The sequence below is a fragment of the Carassius gibelio genome, chromosome B3 (assembly GCF_023724105.1).
Source record: "Carassius gibelio isolate Cgi1373 ecotype wild population from Czech Republic chromosome B3, carGib1.2-hapl.c, whole genome shotgun sequence".
Taxonomy (NCBI): Eukaryota; Metazoa; Chordata; class Actinopteri; order Cypriniformes; family Cyprinidae; genus Carassius; species Carassius gibelio.
The window spans coordinates 44,299,834-44,326,027 of NC_068398.1; the positions used below are offsets into that span (position 1 = coordinate 44,299,834).

At 38.5% G+C, this 26,194-nt stretch overlaps 1 protein-coding gene across 1 annotated transcript; it reads left to right on the forward strand.

Moving 5' to 3' along the window:
• Window positions 1-18,346: 18,346 nt before the first annotated feature.
• On the forward strand, window positions 18,347-25,411 carry LOC127952706 (gastrula zinc finger protein XlCGF57.1-like). The gene is made up of 2 exons (XM_052551397.1): window positions 18,347-18,480; window positions 22,762-25,411. Exons 1-2 carry the CDS (start codon window positions 18,396-18,398, stop codon window positions 24,576-24,578), a joined length of 1,902 nt encoding a protein of 633 aa, XP_052407357.1. The 5' UTR covers window positions 18,347-18,395; the 3' UTR covers window positions 24,579-25,411.
• Window positions 25,412-26,194: the final 783 nt, after the last annotated feature.

Consider the following 26,194-nt stretch of genomic DNA (forward strand, 5'->3'; position numbering starts at 1 on the left):
CCGGTGGAGATTGATCCAACAACTTTCTGCTGACCAGTCCAGTTCACTACACCACATAAATAAATGTGGCTATAAGAAATTAACATGCAATTGTAAAAATATCAAATTAAATTCAGCATTAAAAAGAATGCTGACAACATGATATAAAGTGTTTTACTCGGTATAAATGTTTTCCAAGTTTCTCATAGTGAGCAGACACAGATGTTTGGAGGAGACACAGCAACAGTCAGATCGTCCCACACGTTCTCCTGCTCATGGTCTTCCTGATCCTCTCTGTGCACTCAGACAAGGACTTGATGTCCCTCTCTCATCATGATCATTTTCAGTCTGACTGCAGCAGTGAGGGACCCGATGGACGGATGTGGGTTCACCATCTGTAAACATTCAAAAACAGAACAATTTCTGAATAAAGTTGTCACCGGGGTGGGCCCTCGGGCGACCGGCCACCCCTATAACTCCGACCCCACCGCAAGGAGCCGACACCACATGTCCGCAACAGATGGACAACGCAGACGAGAGGTAACTTCAAAATGAATAACAATATTTATTGAACACAGTGCATCAATGAGCACATGTGTGATAGACTTCAGTGTCCTCTAGGTCTTCAGCTATGGGTAGATACTGATCGTACGTCACAGTTTCGCCTTGACGGCGACTCACCAATGGGGCGGCTCACTTCAGGACTCGGGCAGTGAGAATTCAGGGAAGGATGCCTCTCCGTCAAGGATACTTGCGTCGATACGCAGTAAAACAATGGTTTAAAAATCTTACTCCACTAGCAATGCTGCATTCTTCCAGGACTCCGACAGTGAGTAGACAGGCAAGGATCCTTCGCAATACAGAATACTTGCATCAGGGCACAATGGAGACAGTGTGATTTAAAAGCTTTCTTCTTCAGCAATGCTGCGTACTTCCAGACTCAGACGGTAAGTAAGGGGGGGTAAGAAGTCTTCTCAGTACATAATACTGGTGTCGGTACACGTGAGTGAGACAGTGGCTTAAAAGCTTAATTTGCCAGCGATGCTGCATACTTCCAAGACTCAGACGGTGAGTAGACTTGTAAGAATTCTTCACAGTACAGAATACTTTCATCAGGACACATTAGAGAAGGAGTGATTTAAAAGCTTACATCTTCAGTGATGCTGCGTACTTCCAAACAGCAAGACTGCATGCTTCCAGGACTCAAACAGCAAGTAGACAGGTAAGGGATTTTCTCCACAGCCATATGTTCCTTCCAGCTCAGCTGTATCATTCTGGGATTCCGACGGTGAGTAGGTATCATAACTTTGCACAAACTTATAAACAAGGGTCGAGACCCCTTCTCAGCAAAAGCACACCACACTCGTGTTCACCACAAATCCACAGCAATGAATCCATGTGTACAGTAAGGCAAAAGCACTGCAATTCACTCACACGGTAGGGCTGATCAGAGGCCTCAATCCATTCGTTACACTCCCAATGGGGGATATTCAATCCTCAATTCCTCTTCAGCACACTCTGAAACACATAGCTTCCCCAACAGTCAGATCTACATTCACTGTCTCCTCTTCAAGCTTTTCGCAATGTTTGTAAGATGAAATCAATTCACTTATCTTTCTCTCTCCTTTATCAGCGCAGATCTAATCAATAAATCAGTCCAGCTAATTCCCACAAGCGAACTCGGTTCCAGCAGACTTCAATGGGCGGCCTTCACCCCAATGAGGGTTCACCACAGCCCAGTACACTCCTAATGCAGACATCTTCAATAGGGAACCTTTTACCCAGAGACTTCATCAGGAAACCTGCACACCCCCATAACTTCCCAGAGCAAGCTTGTGTCCCACTCTGCTCCCGGGAAAGAAACCAACTCCCTGAAACTTCTCTGAATAGCCCTTTTATCTTTAGCTTGTAAAGCAGGAAGCCTATGTGATCACCGCTCCTCTCTCTCTCACACCTGAAGTGCATTCGCACTAATCAGACCGGAATGGTGATTTCTGCCACACCCGGAACCGGAGTGGGATGCGTCGCACAAAAATCATTCCCTCTGGAAACTCGTGACTCGTCAAGAGGGTTCCGCTGGTTGATCGTTTTTGTTACCCGTGACAGTTTTGTTTCATTTGCTGTTGAATTGTATTTTATTTATTGTGACGGTTACTTTTATTTATTATTTTACTTGTTTATTCAATTCATTTCAAGTTTATTTGTATAGCGCTTTTTACAAAACAAATCGTTACAAAGCAACTTTACAGAAAATTATGTTTCTACAATATTTAGTAGTAGCTAGTAGTTTGTGCACATTTGATAGGATTTTAGAAAAAATTAAAATAATAATAATAATAATAATAATAATACAAGACGTAGTCAGCTAGACGATGAACTATCAATATTATTTATTAAGTTATTATATGATTCAGTCACACATATAGCAATAATTGTTAGTTCTGTTTGTTGATTCAGGGTTAGCATCATCTGAGGTCCTCTGAGGGTCAGCATCATCTCTTCTCAGGTGTTCTGGATCCAGACTGGAGCTTGTGTAAATCCTAGTTACCACGGGATGTAAATCCCGTGGCGAAACATAGAAACAAAATACAGACATCATTAGCATAGCTGCTGATCCAACAAAGTAAAATTAGTTTAACCCAAGCTAATGAATAAAAATGCACCTTTGATCAGATGCAACTACACTCACAATTAAAAAGATACATTATTCGAATGCTTGGCGAAAGAGATGTGTTTTTAATCTAGATTTAAACCAAGAGAGTGTGTCTGAACTCTGAACATTATCAGGAAGGGTATTCCAGAGTTTGGGAGCCAAATGTGAGAAAGCTCTACCTCCTTTAGTGGACTTCGCTATCCTAGGAACGACCAAAAGTCCAGCGTTTTGAGACCTTAGGGTGCGTGATGGGTTGTAACGTGGTAGAAGGCTAGTTAGGTACGCAGGAGCTAAACCATTTAGGGCCTTATAGGTAAGTAAAGATAATTTGTAACTGATACGGAACTTAATAGGTAGCCAGTGCAGAGACTGTAAAATTGGGTTAATATGATCATATTTTCTTGACCTGGTAAGGACTCTAGCTGCTGCATTTTGGACTACCTGTAGCTTATTTATCGACGAAGCAGGACAACCACCTAGAAGTGCATTACAATAGTCCGGTCTAGAGGTCATGAATGTGTGGCGGGAAGTTAATTGGGCAAACTGTAACTCAGCTGACTACGCCACCCTGTTAACAGGGAACATTATTGTAGATCAATTACCTACTAAAAGCACACAGGAATGTGGTTTCCAAAGACAGAGGCAAGAGACATGGATACCAAAAATACAAAATGTTTATTTCAACAATAAATATGAATATTAATCTTAAAACGTCACTATGGACGGAAGTAGAGGAGGCATACAAAACCAACAAAACAAAAGGAAACCGAGGCTTACCTAAGGCAGGTAGGCTAGCTTAATGAGTATGTGGCTACTATATTGCCAGAAGCATAACACCAAGTGCACAATTCGCACCACACACACACAGTAAGATCAAACGTGAACACACTGCACTCTTTGACAGAGACCCACCACCGCAGACAAGGGCCAACTAGCAGTCTGCCTGAAGCCTCGGTTCCTATAACAAAAGACACAGTTAATCAAATTTAATTCTCAAAGAAAAATAAAGAAATAATAATAATAATAATAATAACAATTATAATAGAATACTTAGCAGTTGAATGAAATACAATGAACACAAAGACTTAAACCAACCAAATCAAAACACCTGGGAAGTTGTAAAGAAATAACTCAGCTGGAGGTGAATATTCACCCCAGTTTCATGGCCAGGTGCCAATTAAATGAAAACAAACTGAAAAAAAATTGCAAATTTCACAACCCAATAAGCAGAATGCAGAAAAGTTGGTCCAATGGAGAGGACCAATACCCGCTCCAACTCACGCCTCTGCGTTAGATTGCAAAACAGACATGAAACAAACATAAACAAAGCAGCAGCATCAAAATACGTTGACCCGCAGGCTGCACTGAATGAGTCCTCCTTAAAACTATTCCACCTAAAAAGGATTACGTAGAGCATTTATTCTTCGCACCAAACACCTCAAATATCAACAGGGATGGCTACACATACCTTTTTATTGTAGCTATGATCACACGTCCAGCCGCACACGCAAACAGACATCAAACTGGCAAGAAGGCATGGGAATGCAGCGGAAGTGCATTTAAAAGCAGTCGCCAAGCAACATGAGACGGTTATATGTCGGAAACTATGATTCAAAATAAAGCTGGTTACCACAAGCGCACCACTGATTTGCATTCGCTAGCAAGCACATACAGTATTGTTCAAAATAATAGCAGTACAATGTGACTAACCAGAATAATCAAGGTTTTTCGTATATTTTTTTATTGCTACGTGGCAAACAAGTTACCAGTAGGTTCAGTAGATTCTCAGAAAACAAATGAGACCCAGCATTCATGATATGCACGCTCGTAAGGCTGTGCAATTGGGCAATTAGTTGAATTAGTTGAAAGGGGTGTGTTCAAAAAAATAGCAGTGTGGCATTCAATCACTGAGGTCATCAATTTTGTGAAGAAACAGGTGTGAATCAGGTGGCCCCTATTTAAGGATGAAGCCAACACTTGTTGAACATGCATTTGAAAGCTGAGGAAAATGGGTCGTTCAAGACATTGTTCAGAAGAACAGCGTACTTTGATTAAAAAGTTGATTAGAGAGGGGAAAACCTATAAAGAGGTGCAAAAAATGATAGGCTGTTCAGCTAAAATGATCTCCAATGCCTTAAAATGGAGAGCAAAACCAGAGAGACGTGGAAGAAAACGGAAGACAACCATCAAAATGGATAGAAGAATAACCAGAATGGCAAAGGCTCAGCCAATGATCACCTCCAGGATGATCAAAGACAGTCTGGAGTTACCTGTAAGTACTGTGACAGTTAGAAGACGTCTGTGTGAAGCTAATCTATTTTCAAGAATCCCCCGCAAAGTCCCTCTGTTAAAAAAAAGGCATGTGCAGAAGAGGTTACAATTTGCCAAAGAACACATCAACTGGCCTAAAGAGAAATGGAGGAACATTTTGTGGACTGATTAGAGTAAAATTGTTCTTTTTGGGTCCAAGGGCCACAGGCAGTTTGTGAGACGACCCCCAAACTCTGAATTCAAGCCACAGTACACAGTGAAGACAGTGAAGCATGGAGGTGCAAGCATCATGATATGGGCATGTTTCTCCTACTATGGTGTTGGGCCTATTTATCGCATACCAGGGATCATGGATCAGTTTGCATATGTTAAAATACTTGAAGAGGTCATGTTGCCCTATGCTGAAGAGGACATGCCCTTGAAATGGTTGTTTCAACAAGACAATGACCCAAAACACACTAGTAAACGGGCAAAGTCTTGGTTCCAAACCAACAAAATTAATGTTATGGAGTGGCCAGCCCAATCTCCAGACCTTAATCCAATTGAGAACTTGTGGGGTGATATCAAAAATGCTGTTTCTGAAGCAAAACCAAGAAATGTGAATGAATTGTGGAATGTTGTCAAAGAATCATGGAGTGGAATAACAGCTGAGAGGTGCCACAAGTTGGTTGACTCCATGCCACACAGATGTCAAGCAGTTTTAAAAAACTGTGGTCATACAACTAAATATTAGTTTAGTGATTCACAGGATTGCTAAATCCCAGAAAAAAAAAATGTTTGTACAAAATAGTTTTGAGTTTGTACAGTCAAAGGTAGACACTGCTATTTTTTTTAACACACCCCTTTCAACTAATTGCCCAATTGCACAGCCTTAAGAGCGTGCATATCATGCATATCATGCATATCATGCAAAAAATATACTAAAAACCTTGATTATTCTGGTTAGTCACATTGTACTGCTATTATTTTGAACAATACTGTACCTGCAAGACAGGAAGAGTCTAAGTCAGGAAGGGGCGGGCCTCGGGCAATGACGCACAAGAGGTGAGCACAACACGGTGCATTAAAAGTCCCCTTTTATATAACCGTGAATGTGTATGATTGGACAACTGATGGAACAAACTTAAAGAGGAGACACCCAAGTTCGTCCCACTACAAATGCATGAACTAGCTTTTCTGCATCAGAAACAGATAACATGTTTCGTAGCTTGGCAATGTTTCTAAGATGGAAGAATGCAGTTTTTGTAACACTGGAAATATGATTTTCAAAAGACAAATTGCTGTCTAATATAACACCCAGATTTCTGACTGTAGAGGAAGTAACAGTACATCCGTCTAGTTGCAGATTGTAATCTACAAGATTCTGTGTAGTGTTTTTTGGTCCAATAATTAGTATCTTTATCTGAATTTAATTGGAGAAAATTATTTGTCATCCAATCTTTTACATTTTTAACACACTCTGTTAGCTTAGATAATTGGGAAGTTTCATCTGGTCTCGTTGAGATATATAGCTGAGTATCATCAGCATAACAGTGGAAGCTAATTCCGTATTTTCTAATAATATTACCAAGGGGCAACATGTATATTGAAAATAGAAGGGGACCTAGGACGGATCCTTGTGGCACTCCATATTTTACTGATGATAAATGAGATGACTCCCCATTTAAGTAAACAAAATGGTAGCGATCGGACAGGTACGATCTAAACCATCTTAGAGCCTGCCCTTGAATACCTGTATAGTTTTGTAATCGATCTATGAGTATATGATGATCTATGGTGTCGAACGCAGCACTAAAATCAAGTAAGACTAGAAATGAGATGCAGCCTTGATCTGATGCAAGAAGCAGGTCATTTGTAATTTTAACAAGTGTAGTTTCTGTGCTATGGTGGGGCCTAAAACCTGACTGAAATTCTTCATACAGATCATTTTTATGAAGGAAGGTGCTATATTGAGCAGACACAACTTTTTCAAAAAATTTTGACATAAATGGAAGATTTGAAATAGGCCTATAATTTGCCAGTACACTAGGATCTAGTTTTGGTTTCTTAATAAGAGGCTTGATAACCGCCAGCTTGAATGGAAAAACAGTATGTCCAGCTATAGACAGGCTCTAAAAACTGCTAGGGCAGAGCATATACACAAACTCATTGAAAATAACCAAAACAATACAAGGTTTTTATTTAGCACAGTGGCTAAGTTAACAAATTACTAGACGCCACCTGATTCAAATATTCCACCAACGTTAAATAGTAAAGACTTAGATAACATTAGAAATACAATAGCGAATGTAGATTCTACAGCATCTAACACTTCAGTTTCATCCATCGCACCCAACCATAGGACAGGAAGAGCTAAATAAACTTATCACTGTATCTAAACCAACAACATGTTTATTAGATCCTGTACCCACTAAATTACTGAAAGAGCTGTTACCTGTAGCTGAAGAACCGCTTCTCAATATAATTAACTCGTCGTTATCTTTAGGTCACTTCCCAAAACCATGCAATTCTAAAAACTTCTAAGTTAGTTTTTCTCCATTTGCGTTCAAGACTACGAGTTACTTTCTTGAGAGAGTGAGTATTACTGTTATACCATGGTACAGTACGTTTTTCTCTAACTTTTTTTAATTTGATCGGGGCAACAGCTTCTAATGTAATAAAGAAAATAGTGCCCATGTTGTCAGTAATTTCTTCTAATTCATGTGTATTTTTGGGTACAAATAGCAGTTGAGATAGATCAGGCAGGTTATTTGCGAATCTTTCTTTGGTGGCTGGAACAATAGTTCTGCCCAGACGGTATCGCTGCGACATATAGTTAATATCAGTTATACGCAGCATGCATGATACAAGGAAATGGTCTGTAATATCATCACTTTGAGGTACAATATCTATAGCAGTAAGATCGATTCCATGCAATATAATTAAATCTAGTGTATGATTAAAACGATGAGTGGGCCCGGTGACATTTTGCTTGACTCCAAAGGAGTTTATTATGTCAGTAAACGCAAGTCCTAATGTTTCATTTGCATTATCAACGTGAATATTAAAATCTCCCATGATTAGCGCCTTATCAACTGTAACTAGAAGGTCTGAGAGGAAATCTGGAAATTCTTTTAGGAACTCTGTATACGGCCCTGGTGGTCTATACACAGTAGCCAGAGCAAGAGATACATTAGATTTCTTTTGCATGTCAGACAGAGTTTCAAAAGAGTGAAACCTGTATCCTGTTTTCTGGGTAACAAAGTTTTCTGGGTTTTCAAGTCTCCTGTTGTTGTCAGTAAATAAAATATAGCCTAAGTGTTTCATTAACACATGCATTCATTCATTACTTGACTGAATATTTAGATGTATTCATCTTGGCTGCATTTGTCTAGTGTTAAGTCATACATATATATGAAAAAAATAATTACAATTTGTTTTACAAAAAAAAATATATAATTATTAGTCACCATTTGATAAGTGTTGGGGTGGGCTAGAAATGCTTTCTAAGATAATCTTAATTTCTAAGTAGTAAGTCTTACATTTTTCAATTGTAAAATCAACATTCTTCTCCAAAGGCGAGATCTTCAAGCAAATGATCAACGTCTTATTTGTGCATAAATAACAAATACTGCAAACGCTGAGCAAAACCGTAAGAGGTAGGGTCGTGGAGTTATTGATGCTATGAAGGGTTAAATCTTCAAGGATTAAACTGCGGGTCATTTCAATAGAGTTAAAACATAAAAACAACACAAATATATTGGTTAAACTACAATAATAATAAAAGAGCATTTGTGTATTCAATAAGACCACAAAAGGAGCAAATTGCATCAACATCAAAATATTTAGATAGTAAATATTAAACCTGTAGCAGTCAGTCATATATTTGAAGTTGTTGCGCTTGTTATAACGCCATAGGTCACATGATAACATAAACATGGCGGACCGCATTCATACTCAACGAGATTTGGCTGTAGAGTACATACTCTTTTAGCGCTCGTTAAGTAAATACTTATTGAAATTAAGTACCTACTCGTTAAGTATGCGATTTCAGATGCAGCCAGTGCTAAAGTTCTTCTGGATTCAGTCTGTCTCAGTTTGTTCTGTTTCTAAGACACTTGAAGAAACCTACCTCAGTTTGTTCTGTTTCTTTATGTAATCGCAGATGGACTGGATGATGATTAGATCATCTAAGTAGATTATGTAAACTGATATTTGGGTTCTAAATCTTTTGAGTGCTCCTCAAATAATGTCAGCAAAGAGCTCTGTCTTCTATTAGCAGGTTATTAATAGTGACATCCCTTGACACCTTCTTGTTTAACTGTGGTATAAAGTATTAAAAGTACATTATAGACACCCGGACAGTGATAAAACACTTGAGTGACTACAAATATTTAGTTAAATGATAGCAACATCGGTAAATCCTCGGTACTCATCTTACTGGACCTGTCTGCTGCTTTTGACACTGTTAATCACCAGATTCTCCTGTCCACCCTCAGAAAGATGGGAATCTCTGGAACTGCTTTCCTGTGGGTTAAGTCCTACCTCTCTGACAGATCCTTCAGTGTGTCTTGGAGGGGTGATGTTTCAAAGTCACACCACCTTGCTACTGGGGTTCCTCAAGGCTCAGTACTTGGACCACTTCTCTTCTCCATCTACATGACATCTTTAGGATCTGTCATTCAGAAGCATGGCTTTTCTTATCACTGCTATGCTGATGACACCCAACTCTACTTCTCATTCCAGCCAGATGACCCGACGGTAGCTGCTCGCATTTCAGCCTGTCTGAGTGACATTTCTAGCTGGATGAATGACCATCACCTTCAGCTTAACCTTACAAAGACTGAACTACTGGTCATTCCAGCTAACCCATTGATTCATCACAACTTCTCTATACAGCTGGGCTCGTCAACCATAATTCCTTCGCGGACAGCCAGAAACCTAGGAGTTGTGATGGATCATCAATTAAGCTTCACTGACCACATTGCTACAATGACCCGGTCCTGCAGGTTTGCCTTATACAACATTAGGAAGATTAGACCCTTCATGTCAGAGCAAGCAACACAACTTCTTGTCCAAGCTCTTGTTCTCTCCAGACTGGACTATTGTAATGCTCTCCTGGCGGGCCTTCCTGCATGTACTGTCAAGCCTCTGCAAATGATCCAGAATGCAGCAGCGAGGGTTGTCTTCAATGAGCCAAAAAAAGCTCATGTTACTCCTCTCCTCATCAGGTTACACTGGCTACCAGTAGCCGCTCGCATCAAATTCAAGGTACTGATGCTTGCCTACAAGACGACCACTGGCACGGCACCAACTTACCTAAACTCACTGGTTAAATCCTATGTGCCCTCCAGAAGTTTGCGCTCTGCAAGTGAACAACACCTTGTGGTGCCATCCCAAAGAAATTCAAAATTACTCTCACAGACCTTGTCCTGGACTGTGCCCAGCTGGTGGAATGACCTCCCAATCTCAATTCGTACAGCTGAGTCTTTACTCATTTTCAAGAAACATCTAAAGACTCATCTTTTTCGCCTGCACTTAACCTACTAACACCAGTACTTTTCCTTTTCTTGTCTTTTTCATTTAATAAAAAAAAATATATATATATATATATATATATATATATATATATATATATATATATATATACCTGGCTATGCGTTCTATACTAGACTAACAAAAAGACATTTGAAAATGGATACAATTTTCAGATAAAATGTAGATTAATGGATACATGACTCTCGACTCTCACGCATATCTGATAAACACAACAATGATTAAATGATGAAGTGTATGCAATCTAGGTGTGAGACGGGCACCAATGGTCAGAATATTATAGACAAAAGAATAATGATTAGCAGCAGTTCAGAGTCAAGTATTATGTTGGCAATACAAAAGAACCAGAATCAGTCCTTAGAAGTGTGAATGTCTCATAGTCTGTAAACTTAAACTGCCCGGCAGCCATATCACCCTGGAGCCCAAGACCGGTTGCCCACTGAAGCTAAGCAGGGCTGAGCCTGGTCAGTACCTGGATGGGAGACTCTTGGGAAAACTAGGTTGCTGCTGGAAGAGGTGCTAGTGAAGCCAGCAGGGGGCGCTCACCCTGTGGTCTGTGTGGGTCCTAGCGCCCCAGTGTAGTGATGGGGACACTATACTGTCAACAAGCACCGTCCTTTGGATGAGACGTTAACCCGAGGTCCTGACTCTCTGTGGTCATTAAAAAATCCCAGGATGTCTTTCGAAAAGAGTAGAGGTGTGACCTCGGCATCCTGGCTAAATTCGCCCATTGGCCTCTGACCATCATGGCCTCCTAACAATCCCCATATCTGCTGATTGGCTTCATCACTCCACCAGTAAGCTGGTGTGTGGTGGGCGTTCTGGCGCAATATGGCTGCCGTCGCATCATCCAGGTGGATGCTGCACACTGGTGGTGGATGAGGAGATACCCCCTGACTATGTAAGCCCTTTGAGTGCCTAGAAAAGCGCTATATAAATGTAAGGAATTATTATTAATTATTATTATTATAATGTGGAAAAAATATTGAAGTCAGCTTGTTACTTTAACTTATTAGTCATTTATTTTATTAAGCTGGATAAATTGTTACATGTTTATTATTAAGCAGGAGTTTACGTACAGTTAATGGATGTGCGTGCGCTCGTTGTGGTGTGTGTGTGACTGACAGACAGCCTCCGCGGGGTGCATGAGAGTACACGCAGATCTCACGGACAAACGTCTTAATATGATCACACATTAGAAATGTTTGGCGAGATTAAATGTGCACAACAACATTATTAAGCAAAAATACATAGTACATTATTTTTTTTCCGCCAGTACCGAAAACAGAACTGATACCGTCAGATCTTACTGATACTACGGTCTTTCATAATTTAGCCCCGGGGCCAGTTCAATACCTGGTTTCGGGACCCATCCCTAGCAGTATGTGTAACATTTATTTGAAACACAATGTATTTGGTGACATTACTTGCTATCTTATATCTCTACTCTTTCATTTCATTCTTTTCATGGCTTTGGAAAACTTGTCTCGGATGTTACTCTACGTGCTTTTTGCATAACTCCGGGTCATCAACACCAAGCTTCATTGCAATTTTTTTTTTTAGGAATTAAATGCTTTCTCTGAATATTTAAAGTCTCTCCGCGAGCGATCGTACAGGTGTGGATATATCTGTGCCGCTCAGCTATTCCACATCGGGGCTCGTGGTGCAGCCTTTTTGTCTCATTTTCTCCCAATATTTTTTATTTTGTCACCACATGTCGGAGTATGCTTAACTGTTTGTCTTCCACTGGCATCAAACATAGAAATGTAATATCTGTCCCCTGTGTGGAGAATAAATCATTGCCATCTTCATCGAATAGACGGGTGCATGCTGCCTTGTTTAATGCCTGCTCTGTGAATAATAAGGCACTGCTTTTAGCAGATCTCATCTCATCCTTGCAGTCAAGGATCGTAAGTGGCCCCAGATTATTATTTTTTCACTTTCACAGCACGTTAAACGTCACTCTCTTATTTGATCTGGACAAACTGTGCATCAGTTGAAAGTTTTGTTAGGGAAATTTATTAACCAGGCATCTATGATGTAATGTGCATGATATGTGCATGTGTTATGATGTGATGTGCACTGAGCAACATGATTGGCTCAAAGGTCCTAGTCTGTCCTTCAATGTATCTTTTTACATACTATAAAAATTGGTCTGTGTGTCTGTGTGTTATCTCTTTGCACACAGACTCAGAAGCTGTGTGAAAACCAGATCATTCTCTGGTTTTTAATTCCTAGTCTCTATTGAATTAGAATTTCCACAACAGTTTAAAGACACTATCTTTGATATTTGACCAATGTTTTGATAAAACATGGTTGCAGTGTCAGTTATTTAGTAATTTATGTCAGGAGTACATAATAATAAATATGTATGAGTCATTTTTAGAATTGAAATTCAACAAGCATTCATATTCAGTCATGTCTACAGTTTGTGTTCACATAGATTCACTGAACAGCGTCAACTAGGGATTATAGACCAAAGTTGCATATCTATGGAGATATATAGATAAACTTGAGCATATTGTTGCTTCTCATTTGTGTAATCATCTTACAGTGAATAATCTTTTTAGACCTCTTTAGTCAGGTTTTCATGAAATTCACAGTACTGAGACGTCCTTGGTCAAAGTCCCCAATAATTGGTTGATGGCTTCTGACTGTGGTGCAACATCTATTCTTATTCTTCTTGATCTAAGAGCCACGTTTGATACTGTGGATCACCTTCTATTACTAACTCGTCTTGAAAGAGTGTTTGGTGTGTCTGGGACTGCAATAAGGTGGTTGGGGTCTTATTTTACTGACCGCTCCCAGTTTGTGGTTATAGGTCTGAGATCAGCTGTGTTAACTGGCATTCCTCAGAGGTCTGTTTTGGGCCCTTTGCTTTTTAACATTTATTTGTCACCTTTAGACCACCTTTTGAGATTGCTTGGCCTGGATTACCATTTGTATGCAGACGAAATGCAGATTTATATACATTCAAAACCTCATGAGCGCCTTGACGTTGATTATTTGTCTGACTGCATAACTGAGGTTAAAATATAGATGGATAATAATTAATTGTTTTTGAATAGTGGTAAACAGTGAAGTTATGCTCATTAGATCCTGTTATCAAATTTCTAAAGCTGGTTGTCTGTCCCTGACTCTAGACAGCTCTATCTTGGAAATCCAGTGTCGAGTGAGGAACCTTGGAGTTATCTTTGATGCAAATATGTCTTTTGATTCTTTTCAGAGCACTGTTGAAACCTTTGCCATCTCACAGTTGGACTATTGTAATGCTCTTTTATTTGGATTATTGTTAACACTAGCTGGAGCTTCTAAATCTACACTTAATAAAATGCAATACACCAGGATCTTAACTGGGACTAGGATTTGCAGTCATATTACTCCAGTATAAGAATCTCTCCACTGGCTCCCGGACAGATTTAGAGTGGATTTCACAATTATGATGCTTACTTTTAAAGCACTACATGGTCTGGCACCACATAACCTTACAGAATCGTTACATCCATGCACTCCTAGTCGTAGATTGCGTTCCTCTCAGTCAAACTTGTTGGTTGTTCCTCAAACATGTCTAAGATCTATGGTTGATAAGGCTTTCTCTTTCTATGCTCCTGTCCTTTGGAAGTCCCTGCCTCTTGACCTTAGGGAAGTTCAGAATTATGATGGGGTTTTTTTTGCATTGGCTGGTTGATTTTGTATTGTTTTTTTATTGTATTGATTATATTGTGTTCAGCGCCTTGAGAAGCTGCTTTTAAGAGTACTTTATAAAATAAAGTTTATCAATTATTATTCCTTGTGCGAATAATGCATCTTGTGCTGACAAAACGCATCACAATAAGCAATTAAAAAAATTGGTGGGAAATTTACATTCTCAATTAAAAGACCTGTAAAATGTTTTATGATTGGCTGGAATCGGACAAAAATTGACAGTCACCCATATGAAGTCGATAGTAAATTCCTCCATTTTTTCTTATTATTAATTACTATTTTTTGCTGTATTTACTATTACTATTTTTTTTTTCCTTTTTCTATTATAAATAAGAACAGATGCAAAAGCAGTTCAATTAAGTGCAGCGAGTGATTCCCTGTTTTCCTTTATTGTTATATTAACATTATGATAATGATATAGATGTCCTGTACTGTAATGCATGGATCTAATATAATGTTACACAACATATGTTTTTCCCAGCAGTACCAAATTGTTGCAGTTTTAATGACATACAGAATGCAGTGCCTAAGAAAATCTGATTTGATTTGTGAGAGTGACATTGGCACATATCTGATTTATATTCAACTTATTTCCACATATGAATCAGGCCTGAAACCGATCTCCAAATATCCGAATGCATTCGCCTTTTTCCTGTTTACATTCATAGTACAGATGAGAAATCTTAGATTCTGCCTGATTTTGTTTGAAATAACATAATTTCAGTTAGTTCTCAGATTTCTTTCAAGTATATTGGGATCTTCCAACACCCCGTGCTGCTGAAGCCGGGTGTAGATTAATGTAAACGTGTCACGACTCTTACGCGTCTGCCCTAAACACAACAACAATGAAATAATGAAGTGTAGGTATTATAGGTGTGAGACGGGCACCAATGGTCAGAATATTATGGACAAAAGAATAATGATTAGCAGCAGTTCAGAGTCAAGTATTATGTTTGCAATACAAAAGAACCAGAATCAGTCCTTTATGGGAAGTGTGAATGTCTCAGTATGAAAACTGTAGCATGATGTGGAAAAAATATTGAAGTCAGCTTGTTACTTTATTTTATTAGTGATCATTTATTTTATTAAACTGGATAAATTGTTACACCTTTTTATGTGGTGTCATGATTTACTTTTGATAGAATCAAAGGTTTATTATTGTATGTTCATTTGGCATTTCATTTATTGTTTACCCTTTAAATTCACTTATTTAAAGAACAACAGCAGCAACAGCAGTATGGTGTAACCCTTATTTGAAACACATGTATTTGGTACTTTCTACCTTATATCTTAACACTCTCCTTTCATTCTTTTCATAGCTTTGACCTCTGTTGAATGAGAAACGAACCGGGGAAAAAACTCTCACGTCAAAGAAGGTGGAGTCTCAGATCACACCCACCGATTGTGTAACCACCACTGACCAATAGAAACTCAAAGGTGTTTAGGAGCCAAAGAAACTACCCTAGAAAGTTCGCCTTGTTCAGCTGTTTCGAATTGAGGAAATGAACCCTGAACTAACTTCGGTTCTGCCTGAATTTGTTTGAAATAACGTCATATCAGTTCGTTCTTCGATTTCGTTTGAAGTATATCGGGGCTTTAGGGCCTCAATGAAAAGTCTATAAAATACTTTGTTTTACACTACCATTGAGAAATCATACTTACAGTGCAGAAACAACTAACTACCTGTTTTAGAAGTGTAAAAGTTAAAATAAATGATCAGTAACTAATCAATACGTTATGGTCTGAAGTGGATTTTGATCGTAAATTGTGTCAGAAAGTGAGTCAAATAGAAAACTTACAGAGAGGAACCTATGATGGGATTACACAAGGAAAGCAGAAAACAAGAAACACATTAAAGGTCCAATATTGCAGTGTATTATTTCTGTATGGATAAACATGTACTGATCAAGTTTTTACAGACAATAGAAACTATTACAACACGTTTTGAACATCATTAGAGGATTCATGTTTCCCATCTTTGATCAAGCCCTCTAAAGGACTTCGTTCTGGACCTTATGCGCTCTGTCCCATTTTCCCACAGCAGTGACGCCCCTGAGAAGGAGGCCTTATAGTTTTTGCTCACATCCACATGTAAATATGTCGTCCATGTGGATCAGTTCTTCATTGTGAGTCAGGCAGACACAAAGTTCGCAATTTTAATACAATATTGACTGTTTTGGCTCAGGTTTGCTGATGAAGTTTCAGTCAAAGCCACAGCAGAACTGTTTTCTCTCAGCAAGACACAGCGGTGTTTCGTTACCGAATCCATGTTTATGAACGAATCACGTGAGTCAGTGATTCAGTAATCCTTTCATAAAAACACATAAAAAAATAAAAGAAATTTACAGCCATCTACTGGTGAGTTGGTATTTATGTTTAAAAGAATTGCATTTTTCCCAAAATTTTTTACTTTCAAAAACAGTACGTTCAAATATATTTAAAACATTAATCTTATAAAATTATTTATGCATTTGAAATGTTGTAATGTAAATGCATTTATGGGACCTCAGCTAAACAGAAGCAGAAGCTACATCTGAAGTGACATTAGATGCATTCACAGACTGTTTCCTCTCCAGTGTAAAGATGGAGTTTATTTGATACTCTAAAGTGGACATTAAAATTAGCAAAATCAAATTCCCTTAATTTTGTTGAGATTTTTTTCCTACTCTTAGGATTTCTTTGGACTGATTTTCTTAAGGTAAAAATATACTGGAACGATACTGATAAATACATCACATTGAGCTTATAATGAGCAATGTGAAACATTTAATATGTACGTAAATGATAATATATGAGTATAGTTTGATGATGTAAATACTAGTACTCGGGTGCAATTTGTATTGCTGGACGTTTTATGACTGTTGTCGGTTTCTGCACACAAAACTAACACAAGATATAATTACTTTATTCCAATGAGTGAACTTTGAAAATCAAACTATATTTAGGCTAGATTCATATGGACATGCTGCTGTAGTTATTTAGCTGTAGTGGTGAATGAAGACGAGTTACTTTAGTGTTTGTTTTTATATTATAACAGTATTATCTTTAAGCAGAACACTTTTAGCATCCATCCTAACCCAAATAATGTGTTTCTAAGAGCAAACACTCAGTATAAAGTGAGATGATCTGCTGATGATCCTGAATGTCTTGTTGATTGAGGCTCATCCATATTAACAGAGCTGCTGAAACACTCTTTATTTCATGTCAATAGATCCTGTTCTCGCCTCATTTATTATGCTGATGTCTTCTGATCTCCTGTAAATTGCCAGTTAAAGCTCATTTCATTGGTGTCAACAGAAGGTATGCAATCGTTCCTTAAATGTGTACATTTATTCGTGTCTTTATGCTTCCAAAACGCTTTCCACACAGTTCTTTACTTTTTCTATATAGCTATCATTATTTTAATGAAGAAAGAGAATAATGTTCAAATTAAAAACACAAATGTTTGAATTATCATCAGTTATGTTAACACACAGACAGATATAAATGCTTACATTTGTCTATTATTATATGGGTCAAAGATAAAAATGGGCTTATATAGAAAAAAAACTGGCATATTTACAACAACAATCATTTTATGTCATATTCAAACACTGTATTTAAGGATCATAGTGCAGCCCCAAAATACTCATTAATTGTCATGTTTAATCTTTATACTTTTACATTTTCCTTCATTAGTCAGCAAGAACTTTGTAATCATCTAAAGTATAATAAATTCTAATATGATCCATTTTTTGTCTGTATATTTTATTAAGTACGGGTCATAACGAATAACTATGCTGTTTCATTTTTAAATAAATACACAATTTGTTTTCACAAAAGTTATTTAAAACATTAAAATATACACAACTTTGCACTTAATGGGTTTTCTATGTATATAAATTAACTTTTTCAAAAATAATTTGAATGAAGTTTGACATATGAAAACAGACATATAAAAACAGATTCAGTAACTGCTATTTTTTATTTTGACCCTATAAAAACAGATTCAGTAACTGCTATTTTTTATTTTGACCCTATAAAAACAGATTCAGTAACTGCTAGTTTTTATTTTGACAGATCAATTCCTCCCACACTGGAATTCATCATGAGTGAAGCTCCTCCCACACTGGAATGCATCATCAGTTAAACTCCTCCCACTGCTGTTCAGCAATATATTTTGGGAGATTCCCATCAGTTTAAGTGAAGACGGCCCTTAGGAAGAGCTGAAATCCTCTCAGAGACTGAATTTATTAAAGAGAACAGAGAGAAGATGAGAGAAAAGAGAGACAGAGAGAAGATGAGCGATCCAGAGCCCTGCAGAATCAAACACACACAAGACACTGAAGAACTAACAGGTTGGTGTTTATTCTACATTCATGATTAGGGATGCATAATTCTGGGAACTTTCAAAATTGGAAAACGTTCATGCAAATTAAAGGGAATAAACTGGGATTTTCTGTTAAGATAAAAGTGGAAAATTAAATCTAGCATAATCTTGGTTAAAACTACCAGATTTAATGCAATGAAAATTGATCAAGTGCATTCTTCAGTACAAGCCTGAACCTCACTGTTGTGTTAACTGTATATATGTGACTAAATTGTTGTTAAAGGTATAGAAACTCATACAGGTTTGGAACAATATTAGGGTGACAGACTGGTGACAGAAATTAACTTTTTGAGTGAACTATTTTCTGTTGAACACGAACACAAAAGTTATTTTTAAGAATATTGGTAACAAAACAAATGCTGGGCCCCATTGACTTCCATGGTATGGAAAAAGGGAGTCATTGGTTTACCAGAATTTTTATTTTCTTGGTTACAAACAAATATTCTTCAAAATAACTTTTGAGGTCAGGAGAAGAAAACAAATAAATATTGGTTTAGAACAACTTGAGGCAGTGTAGGCTATTTTATAACTTGCTCGTAGCCTTTATCTTAGAAATAACTTCTAGTCACAGTCCCACTTTATATTGCGTCCCTAATAGCTGTGTATTTACATAGTAACTGGATGTGTATGCAGTATGTAACCACAGTGTAAGTACACATTGGTACATAATATCTACAGCTGTGATGTTTGTGTAACTACACACATTTTACAAACCACTGGATGGTATGTGTACAAATGTGTAACAGGACTAACAGCACTTTTTTGGTAAAGAAAGTGTTAAACTGTATATTAGATTTATCATGTAATTACTGTGATGATACACAGCAGTGGCCAGTAAGTTAGGCCTTTAATATAAATTGTGGTTGGTGTCCAGAATGTCACACTTTATATTAAGACGATAGTTCCGGAGGAGTTACCATAAGTACACTGGTATTACAGCAGCACCAATTCCAACTCGAGAACCAACTCCTCTTACTTTACACATCCCTAATCCTACCCATCTCTACCCCCTGGATCCCATTTCACCACTAATCCTACCCATCTCTACCCCCTGGATCCCATTTCACCACTAAACCTAACCATCTCTTCCCCCTGGATCCCATTTCACCACTAATCCTACCCATCTCTACCCCCTGGATCCCATTTCACCACTAATCCTACCCATCTCTACCCCCTGGATCCCATTTCACCACTAAACCTAACCATCTCTACCCCCTGGATCCCATTTCACCACTAAACCTAACCATCTCTACCCCCTGGATCCCATTTCACCACTAATCCTAACCATCTCTACCCCCTGGATCCCATTTCACCACTAAACCTAACCATCTCTTCCCCCTGGATCCCATTTCACCACTAATCCTACCCATCTCTACCCCCTGGATCCCATTTCACCACTAAACCTAACCATCTCTTCCCCCTGGATCCCATTTCACCACTAATCCTACCCATCTCTACCCCCTGGATCCCATTTCACCACTAATCCTACCCATCTCTACCCCCTGGATCCCATTTCACCACTAATCCTAACCATCTCTACCCCCTGGATCCCATTTCACCACTAAACCTAACCATCTCTTCCCCCTGGATCCCATTTCACCACTAATCCTACCCATCTCTACCCCCTGGATCCCATTTCACCACTAATCCTACCCATCTCTACCCCCTGGATCCCATTTCACCACTAATCCTAACCATCTCTACCCCCTGGATCCCATTTCACCACTAAACCTAACCATCTCTTCCCCCTGGATCCCATTTCACCACTAATCCTACCCATCTCTACCCCCTGGATCCCATTTCACCACTAATCCTACCCATCTCTACCCCCTGGATCCCATTTCACCACTAATCCTACCCATCTCCATCCCCTGAATCAAATGGTTCCAATTACTCTTATACATATAAATGTTACAAATTGTAATTATATATGTCCTGTTACAAATTTATACTTACACAAACCAATCGTAGGAGTTTTACTTGTGTTTAGCTACAGAAATGTCACAGCTGTAGATCCTATGTACCAATAGCTGCATTTTTGTGGGGCCAGTGCGAGCCAGGGCTTAAAGCGGGCCGGGCCCCCGGGCCAGTAGCACCGAGGCCAGAATAGCGCAGGGTTTCCACAGTGGAGCCTGAAGCACCGCCGCATGTCACTAAAACACGCCCTTTAAACGCCTCTCAGAACAACGTCATGCAACCTCAAAATTTCACCATCAAAGAGAAGTTATCAGAAAACTAAGAAATAAGTCATGTGCGATCACAAAACGAACATGATAAAAGCGCCCGTTTGTTTGCATGCTTTGTTATATATTCAAATTCAAAAGCATCGATGTTTTAACTATAGAATAAGTGATACATTGATCATATTGATTTAATTGATCAGGACTCAAAATTAATCACACATAAATACACTTATTTCTATTTTATTTATTTATTTTTAACGCTCATGAAAATAACCTGCTTATTCAGTCAAGTCTGTTTCTGTTTATTAGCCACAGTAGCCGTCATATTTAGAATGAATGATAATATCTCTATTTTTATAAAAGCTCCCAAACAAAAAACATATATTCTATATTCTTTTATAATAGGCAACGTGAGATAAACTCTCGAGACGAGGCTTGAGACAGATAATATAAGATACTTAATAAATACACAATTGTAATATAGAATAAGAAGCTGACGTCTGATTATGGTAACATGTTTAGCGTGCATATCTTTTTCATCGCTTATAAATATTTCAGCCTTGTATGGTGATTATAATCCACATTGGATCAAGTTATTTCAAACACTCACTGACTGAAGGAGAGTTTTGAGCTCGACTTATTTAAAAAAAGTGTTTAATGCTGGTGTTAAAGCTGTTATCTTTCTGAAATGATCCGCAGCGCAGACTCTCTCTTTTTATAAAAGCTCCCGAACAAAAATCATTATTATATTTTGATGATATGCAACGTGGAGCTAAACTCGTGAAACGAGACGACAGATAAAATGTTAGCTACTTAATAAATACACAATTGTAATAGAGAATAAGAAGCTGACGTCTGATTTATCCAAGCGGTCATATTTACCATGTTTACTATGGTAACGTTAATGTTTAGCATGTAGTCTTTTTCATCGCTTATAAATATTTCTGCCTTGTTTAGTGATTATAATCCACATCGGATCAAGTTATTTCAAACACTTGCTGCTAACTAAGAGTGAGTTTTGAGCTCAACTTATTTTAAAACGTCTTTAATGTTGGTGTAAAAGCTGTTATCTTTCTGAAACGATCCGCGCTGACGCTCTCTAGACGCGGAGAAACTCCGCCTTTGTTCATAACCCCTCCGCTAGCCCCAGCTGGCCCGCTTTGGCCCAAGGTTTTCGTCGGGCCCAAAAACCCTGGCCGTTGGCCCCGAGGAAAGACCCGGCGAGGCACGATCAAGCCCCGGAAGTGACAGTGGAAACGCGACTGGCCCTGGCACGCACTAGCATGCCCGGTCTTAGCTCGATAGTGGAAACACGGCTAATATGTACTTACAAAGTAGCTAAACGTGTATGTAGTATGTAACCAGAGTGTAAGTTCACAGATATTAGGGACACTTAATATAAAGTGGGATTGACGGAAAATATATTAATATTGAATATCAGTGAATTGGTTATTTGGTTCTATGTAACAGAATCAAATATAACAGTTTTTCTTTTGTTGTTGTTTGACCACTTAATGTACAGTAATGTCCCAATAATTTACAGCTCTATAAAGCTATTGTTATCAGAGCATGTCAGCAGAACGTAGCGGGAGAAGATCAGTGAACAAGAGGGTTTTTGCCAGCACACAGTAGCACTACTGCAAACAGAATCAACTATACTACATAGAAATGTCCTCTTAGCATGTTATTTGAGCAGACTACATATTCTTTGAACAGGATATTGAGCGCAGTGACGACGGCTAGAGAGAGAGTTAAACCTGTGAGCTGAACACTTTGGGTGGTGAAACATATATTTTCGGCTGAAAATCCTTTTCATCAATACTATTCATGATGGTGAAGAACTTTCAAGTGAAAAAACCTCAAGCACTAAATTAAATTAAGATAAAGATAAAATATATAGTTTACAACATTTTTTTCAGCCAAAATTTCTCACCCTCAGGTAGGTTCAAACCTGTATAAATTCCTCTGTTCTGCTGAACACAAAGGAAGATATTTGGAAGAATGTCAGAAACCAAACAGATATTGCTCCAGATATTTTGGTTCATTTGAAGTTACTTTTTTTTCAGAGCTGATGGAAGAGAGCGAGGAGAGTGAAGAACTGAGTGAAATGGAGGAGGAGCATCATGACAAACCTGGAGAAAACCCTTTGAGTCGCTCAAAGAATAATAAAACCATTTTAAAGAAAAGAAAAGCCAATAAATCTTTAACCTGCACTCAGTGTAGAAAGAGTCTCTCAACCAAACAAAGTCTCGAGCGTCACATTAGAGTTCACACCGGAGAGAAACCGTTCACATGTGATCAGTGCGGAAAGAGTTTCACATCCAAATTATATCTTGAATGTCACTGGAGAGTTCACACTGGAGAAAAGCCGTTCACATGTGATCAGTGCGGGAAGAGTTTCCTACACAAACAAAGTTTTAAGCGTCACATGGAAATTCACACTGGAAAGAAGCTGTTCACGTGTGATCAGTGCGGATATGAATTCACAGAAAAAGCCAACCTTAAGAAACACATGACAATCCACACTGGAGAAAAGCCGTTCACCTGTGATCAGTGCGGGAAGTGTTTCTCATACAAAACTGCTCTCGTGTCTCACATGATCGTTCACACCGATGAGAAGCCGTTCAACTGTGATCAGTGCGGGAAGAGATTTAAAACAAAAAACAGCCTCGAGCTTCACAGGAGAGTTCACACTGGAGAAAAGCCGTTCACGTGTGATCAGTGTGGGAAGAGTTTCAGACAACAAGGAAACCTTAAAGGACACATGAGAGTTCACACCAGAGAGAAGCCATTCCCATGTGATCAGTGCGGGAAGAGTTTCTCACACAAAACAAGTCTTGAGTGTCACTTTAGGGTTCACACCGGAGAGAAGCCGTTCACATGTACTCAATGTGGAAATAAATTCACTGGAAGTGGAGCCCTTAAAAAACACATGACAATCCACACTGGAGAAAAACCGTTTTCATGTGATCAGTGCGGGAAGAGTTTCTCAAACAAACAATGTCTTAAGCTTCACATGAGATTTCACACTGGAGAGAAGCCGTTCACGTGTAATCAGTGCGGGAAGAGCTTTACACAATCAACAAACCTTCGAGTACACATGAGAATTCACACAGGAGAGAAGCCGTACTCATGTGATATATGTGAAAAGAGATTCACACACACAAATACTCTCGAGTTACACATGAGGATCCACTCCGGAGTGAAGCCGTTTATGTGCGATCAGTGTGAAATGAGATTCTCAAACAAAAATAGTCTTGAGGTTCACATGAGAGTTCACTCTGGAGAGAAGCCGTTCACGTGTGTTCAGTGCGGGAAGAGCTTCAGACAAAAACCACACCTTAAAGCACACATGCAGATCCACACCGGAGAGAAGCCGTTCACATGTGATCAGTGCGGGAAGAGTTTCAGAAGCAGACCTCATCTTCATGTTCACACGAGTACCCACAACGGAGAGAAGAAACACAAGTGTGATCAGTGCGGCAAAACATTTCTTAGGTCATCAAGCCTGAAGTCACACCTGACAGTTCATACCAAGGAGAAACCACATTCCTGTTCTGTATGTGGAAAGAGTTTTTCTCAGCTACAGAGTTTACATTTACATGAGAAAATACACACTGGTTTGAGAGAGTACATGTGCTTTGAGTGTGACAAGACTTTTACTACAGCGAGACAATTAAAACTGCACCAGAGAGTTCACACTGGAGAGAAACCTCACAAGTGTTCACACTGTGACAAGAGATTCACTCAGTTAGGGAATATGAAAATACATGAGAAGACCCACAGCAGAGAGAAACCGCATACCACGTGTGATCAGTGCGGAAAGTGTTTCTCTTTTAAAAGTAATCTGAAGCGACACATGAAGATCCATACAGTGAAGTAACCACATCACTGCTGTCTATTTGTGACCAATCAGTTTATGCCATGTAGGAAACGTGTTTAATGGGATCTTTGCAGGATGTGTATGTGTTATTGTTAACTTGTTATAGCACCCGATATCATTGCTCTTTTGTCTGTTTTAATTGCTTCTAATGTGCTCATTTGTAAGTCACTTTGGAAAAAAGCATCTGCCAAATGACTAAATGTAAATTAATTCATGCACAGATTCTAGAAAAACACTGGCAATGTGAATGAACTGAAATGTTCTTTATTTACAAAAGTTTTAATGTCAGCTGTCGTAATTTCCTCAACAAACTATGTATCATTAACTCTTTCCATGCCAAACCAGAATTTTCCGTGTTTCCTTGTTCTTGCAGTTACATGATCAGAGCACTATTGCGCTATTGCATCCTGAATGAGTTTAGTATAACTTGATCAAAAACACAGACAAGGAAGATGCAGAAACGAGTGATCTAGTAGTAAGCATATCCATATGAAAAATACTGTGTTCATCAATAATAAACATTGAATGAAATCTGCCTAATGTTACCATGTGAAATTTGGGTCCTGGAAGTGGTGAAGGACTGTGCAAGCTTTAGATATGCTGATGGAAGTTATGTACTGCTTTTTTGCTGTTGTAATAGTACTGAATATGATCCAGATGTAGCATTTGATTAAAATTAGTTTTTTTCAGCTTTTTGCTCAAAATGTTTTTTCTTTATGAAACATACCCACATTCAAGTATTTATATAAAAAAAAGAATGCTTTAAGCAATTGCTTATTTTGTGTAAAAGTAGAGGGTCTGTTCTTTATTTTGATGTAATGCATGTTCAGATATAGAGGTGCTCTGATCACGATCGGCCGATCGTTATGCGCATCTCGTCAATAAAGCCGGTTTTCTAATAAGCGGTCAAATCACGCACCTGATGGAATTAACCGCTGATTAGAGAACCGGCTTTACTGATGAGATGCGCATTAACGATCGGCCGATCGTGATCGGAGCACCCCTATTCAGATATTTATTCAACAAAATATTCTGAGGATCATGAAAATCATATAGAGTTAAAAAAGATCCAAGACACAAACTTCAATATTTGACCTATTTTTTATATAAAAAACTTATAGTGGAAGTAATGTCTTAAAAATAACCTAATTGTTCCCTTTTTTAAAGATGTAAAATAAGTCTCTGATTTCCCTGGAGTATGTATATGAAATTTTAGCTTAAAATACCTGTAGTGGTAATGGATTTTATAGGACACATCATGTGACGTTGCCCCCTTGTGGTTAGGTGGGGGAAGTGGTAAAATAAGCACTTGAATAAATTTAGGCTTAGAGAGCACATGTTGGACTTGTGTCTCTGTGTTTATTAGTTAAGTTCGATCCACTTAACTCTACATGGTGTCAGAATACTTCAGTTTCTCGAGTCAGGTAAACATGAGATGTGGATTTGCTGATCGAACTGGAGAGAACTCACGGTAACTGTAGTTTGTAAGTCTGAAGTTTAGCTAGCTTGCAAAACTAACATTGCTCTTAATTTACATTCGAGGTGGACGAGAAGGAAAGAAAATGGAGTGATTACAGATTCCCCCACCACCTAAGTTTGATTTCACAAAGCCAGAA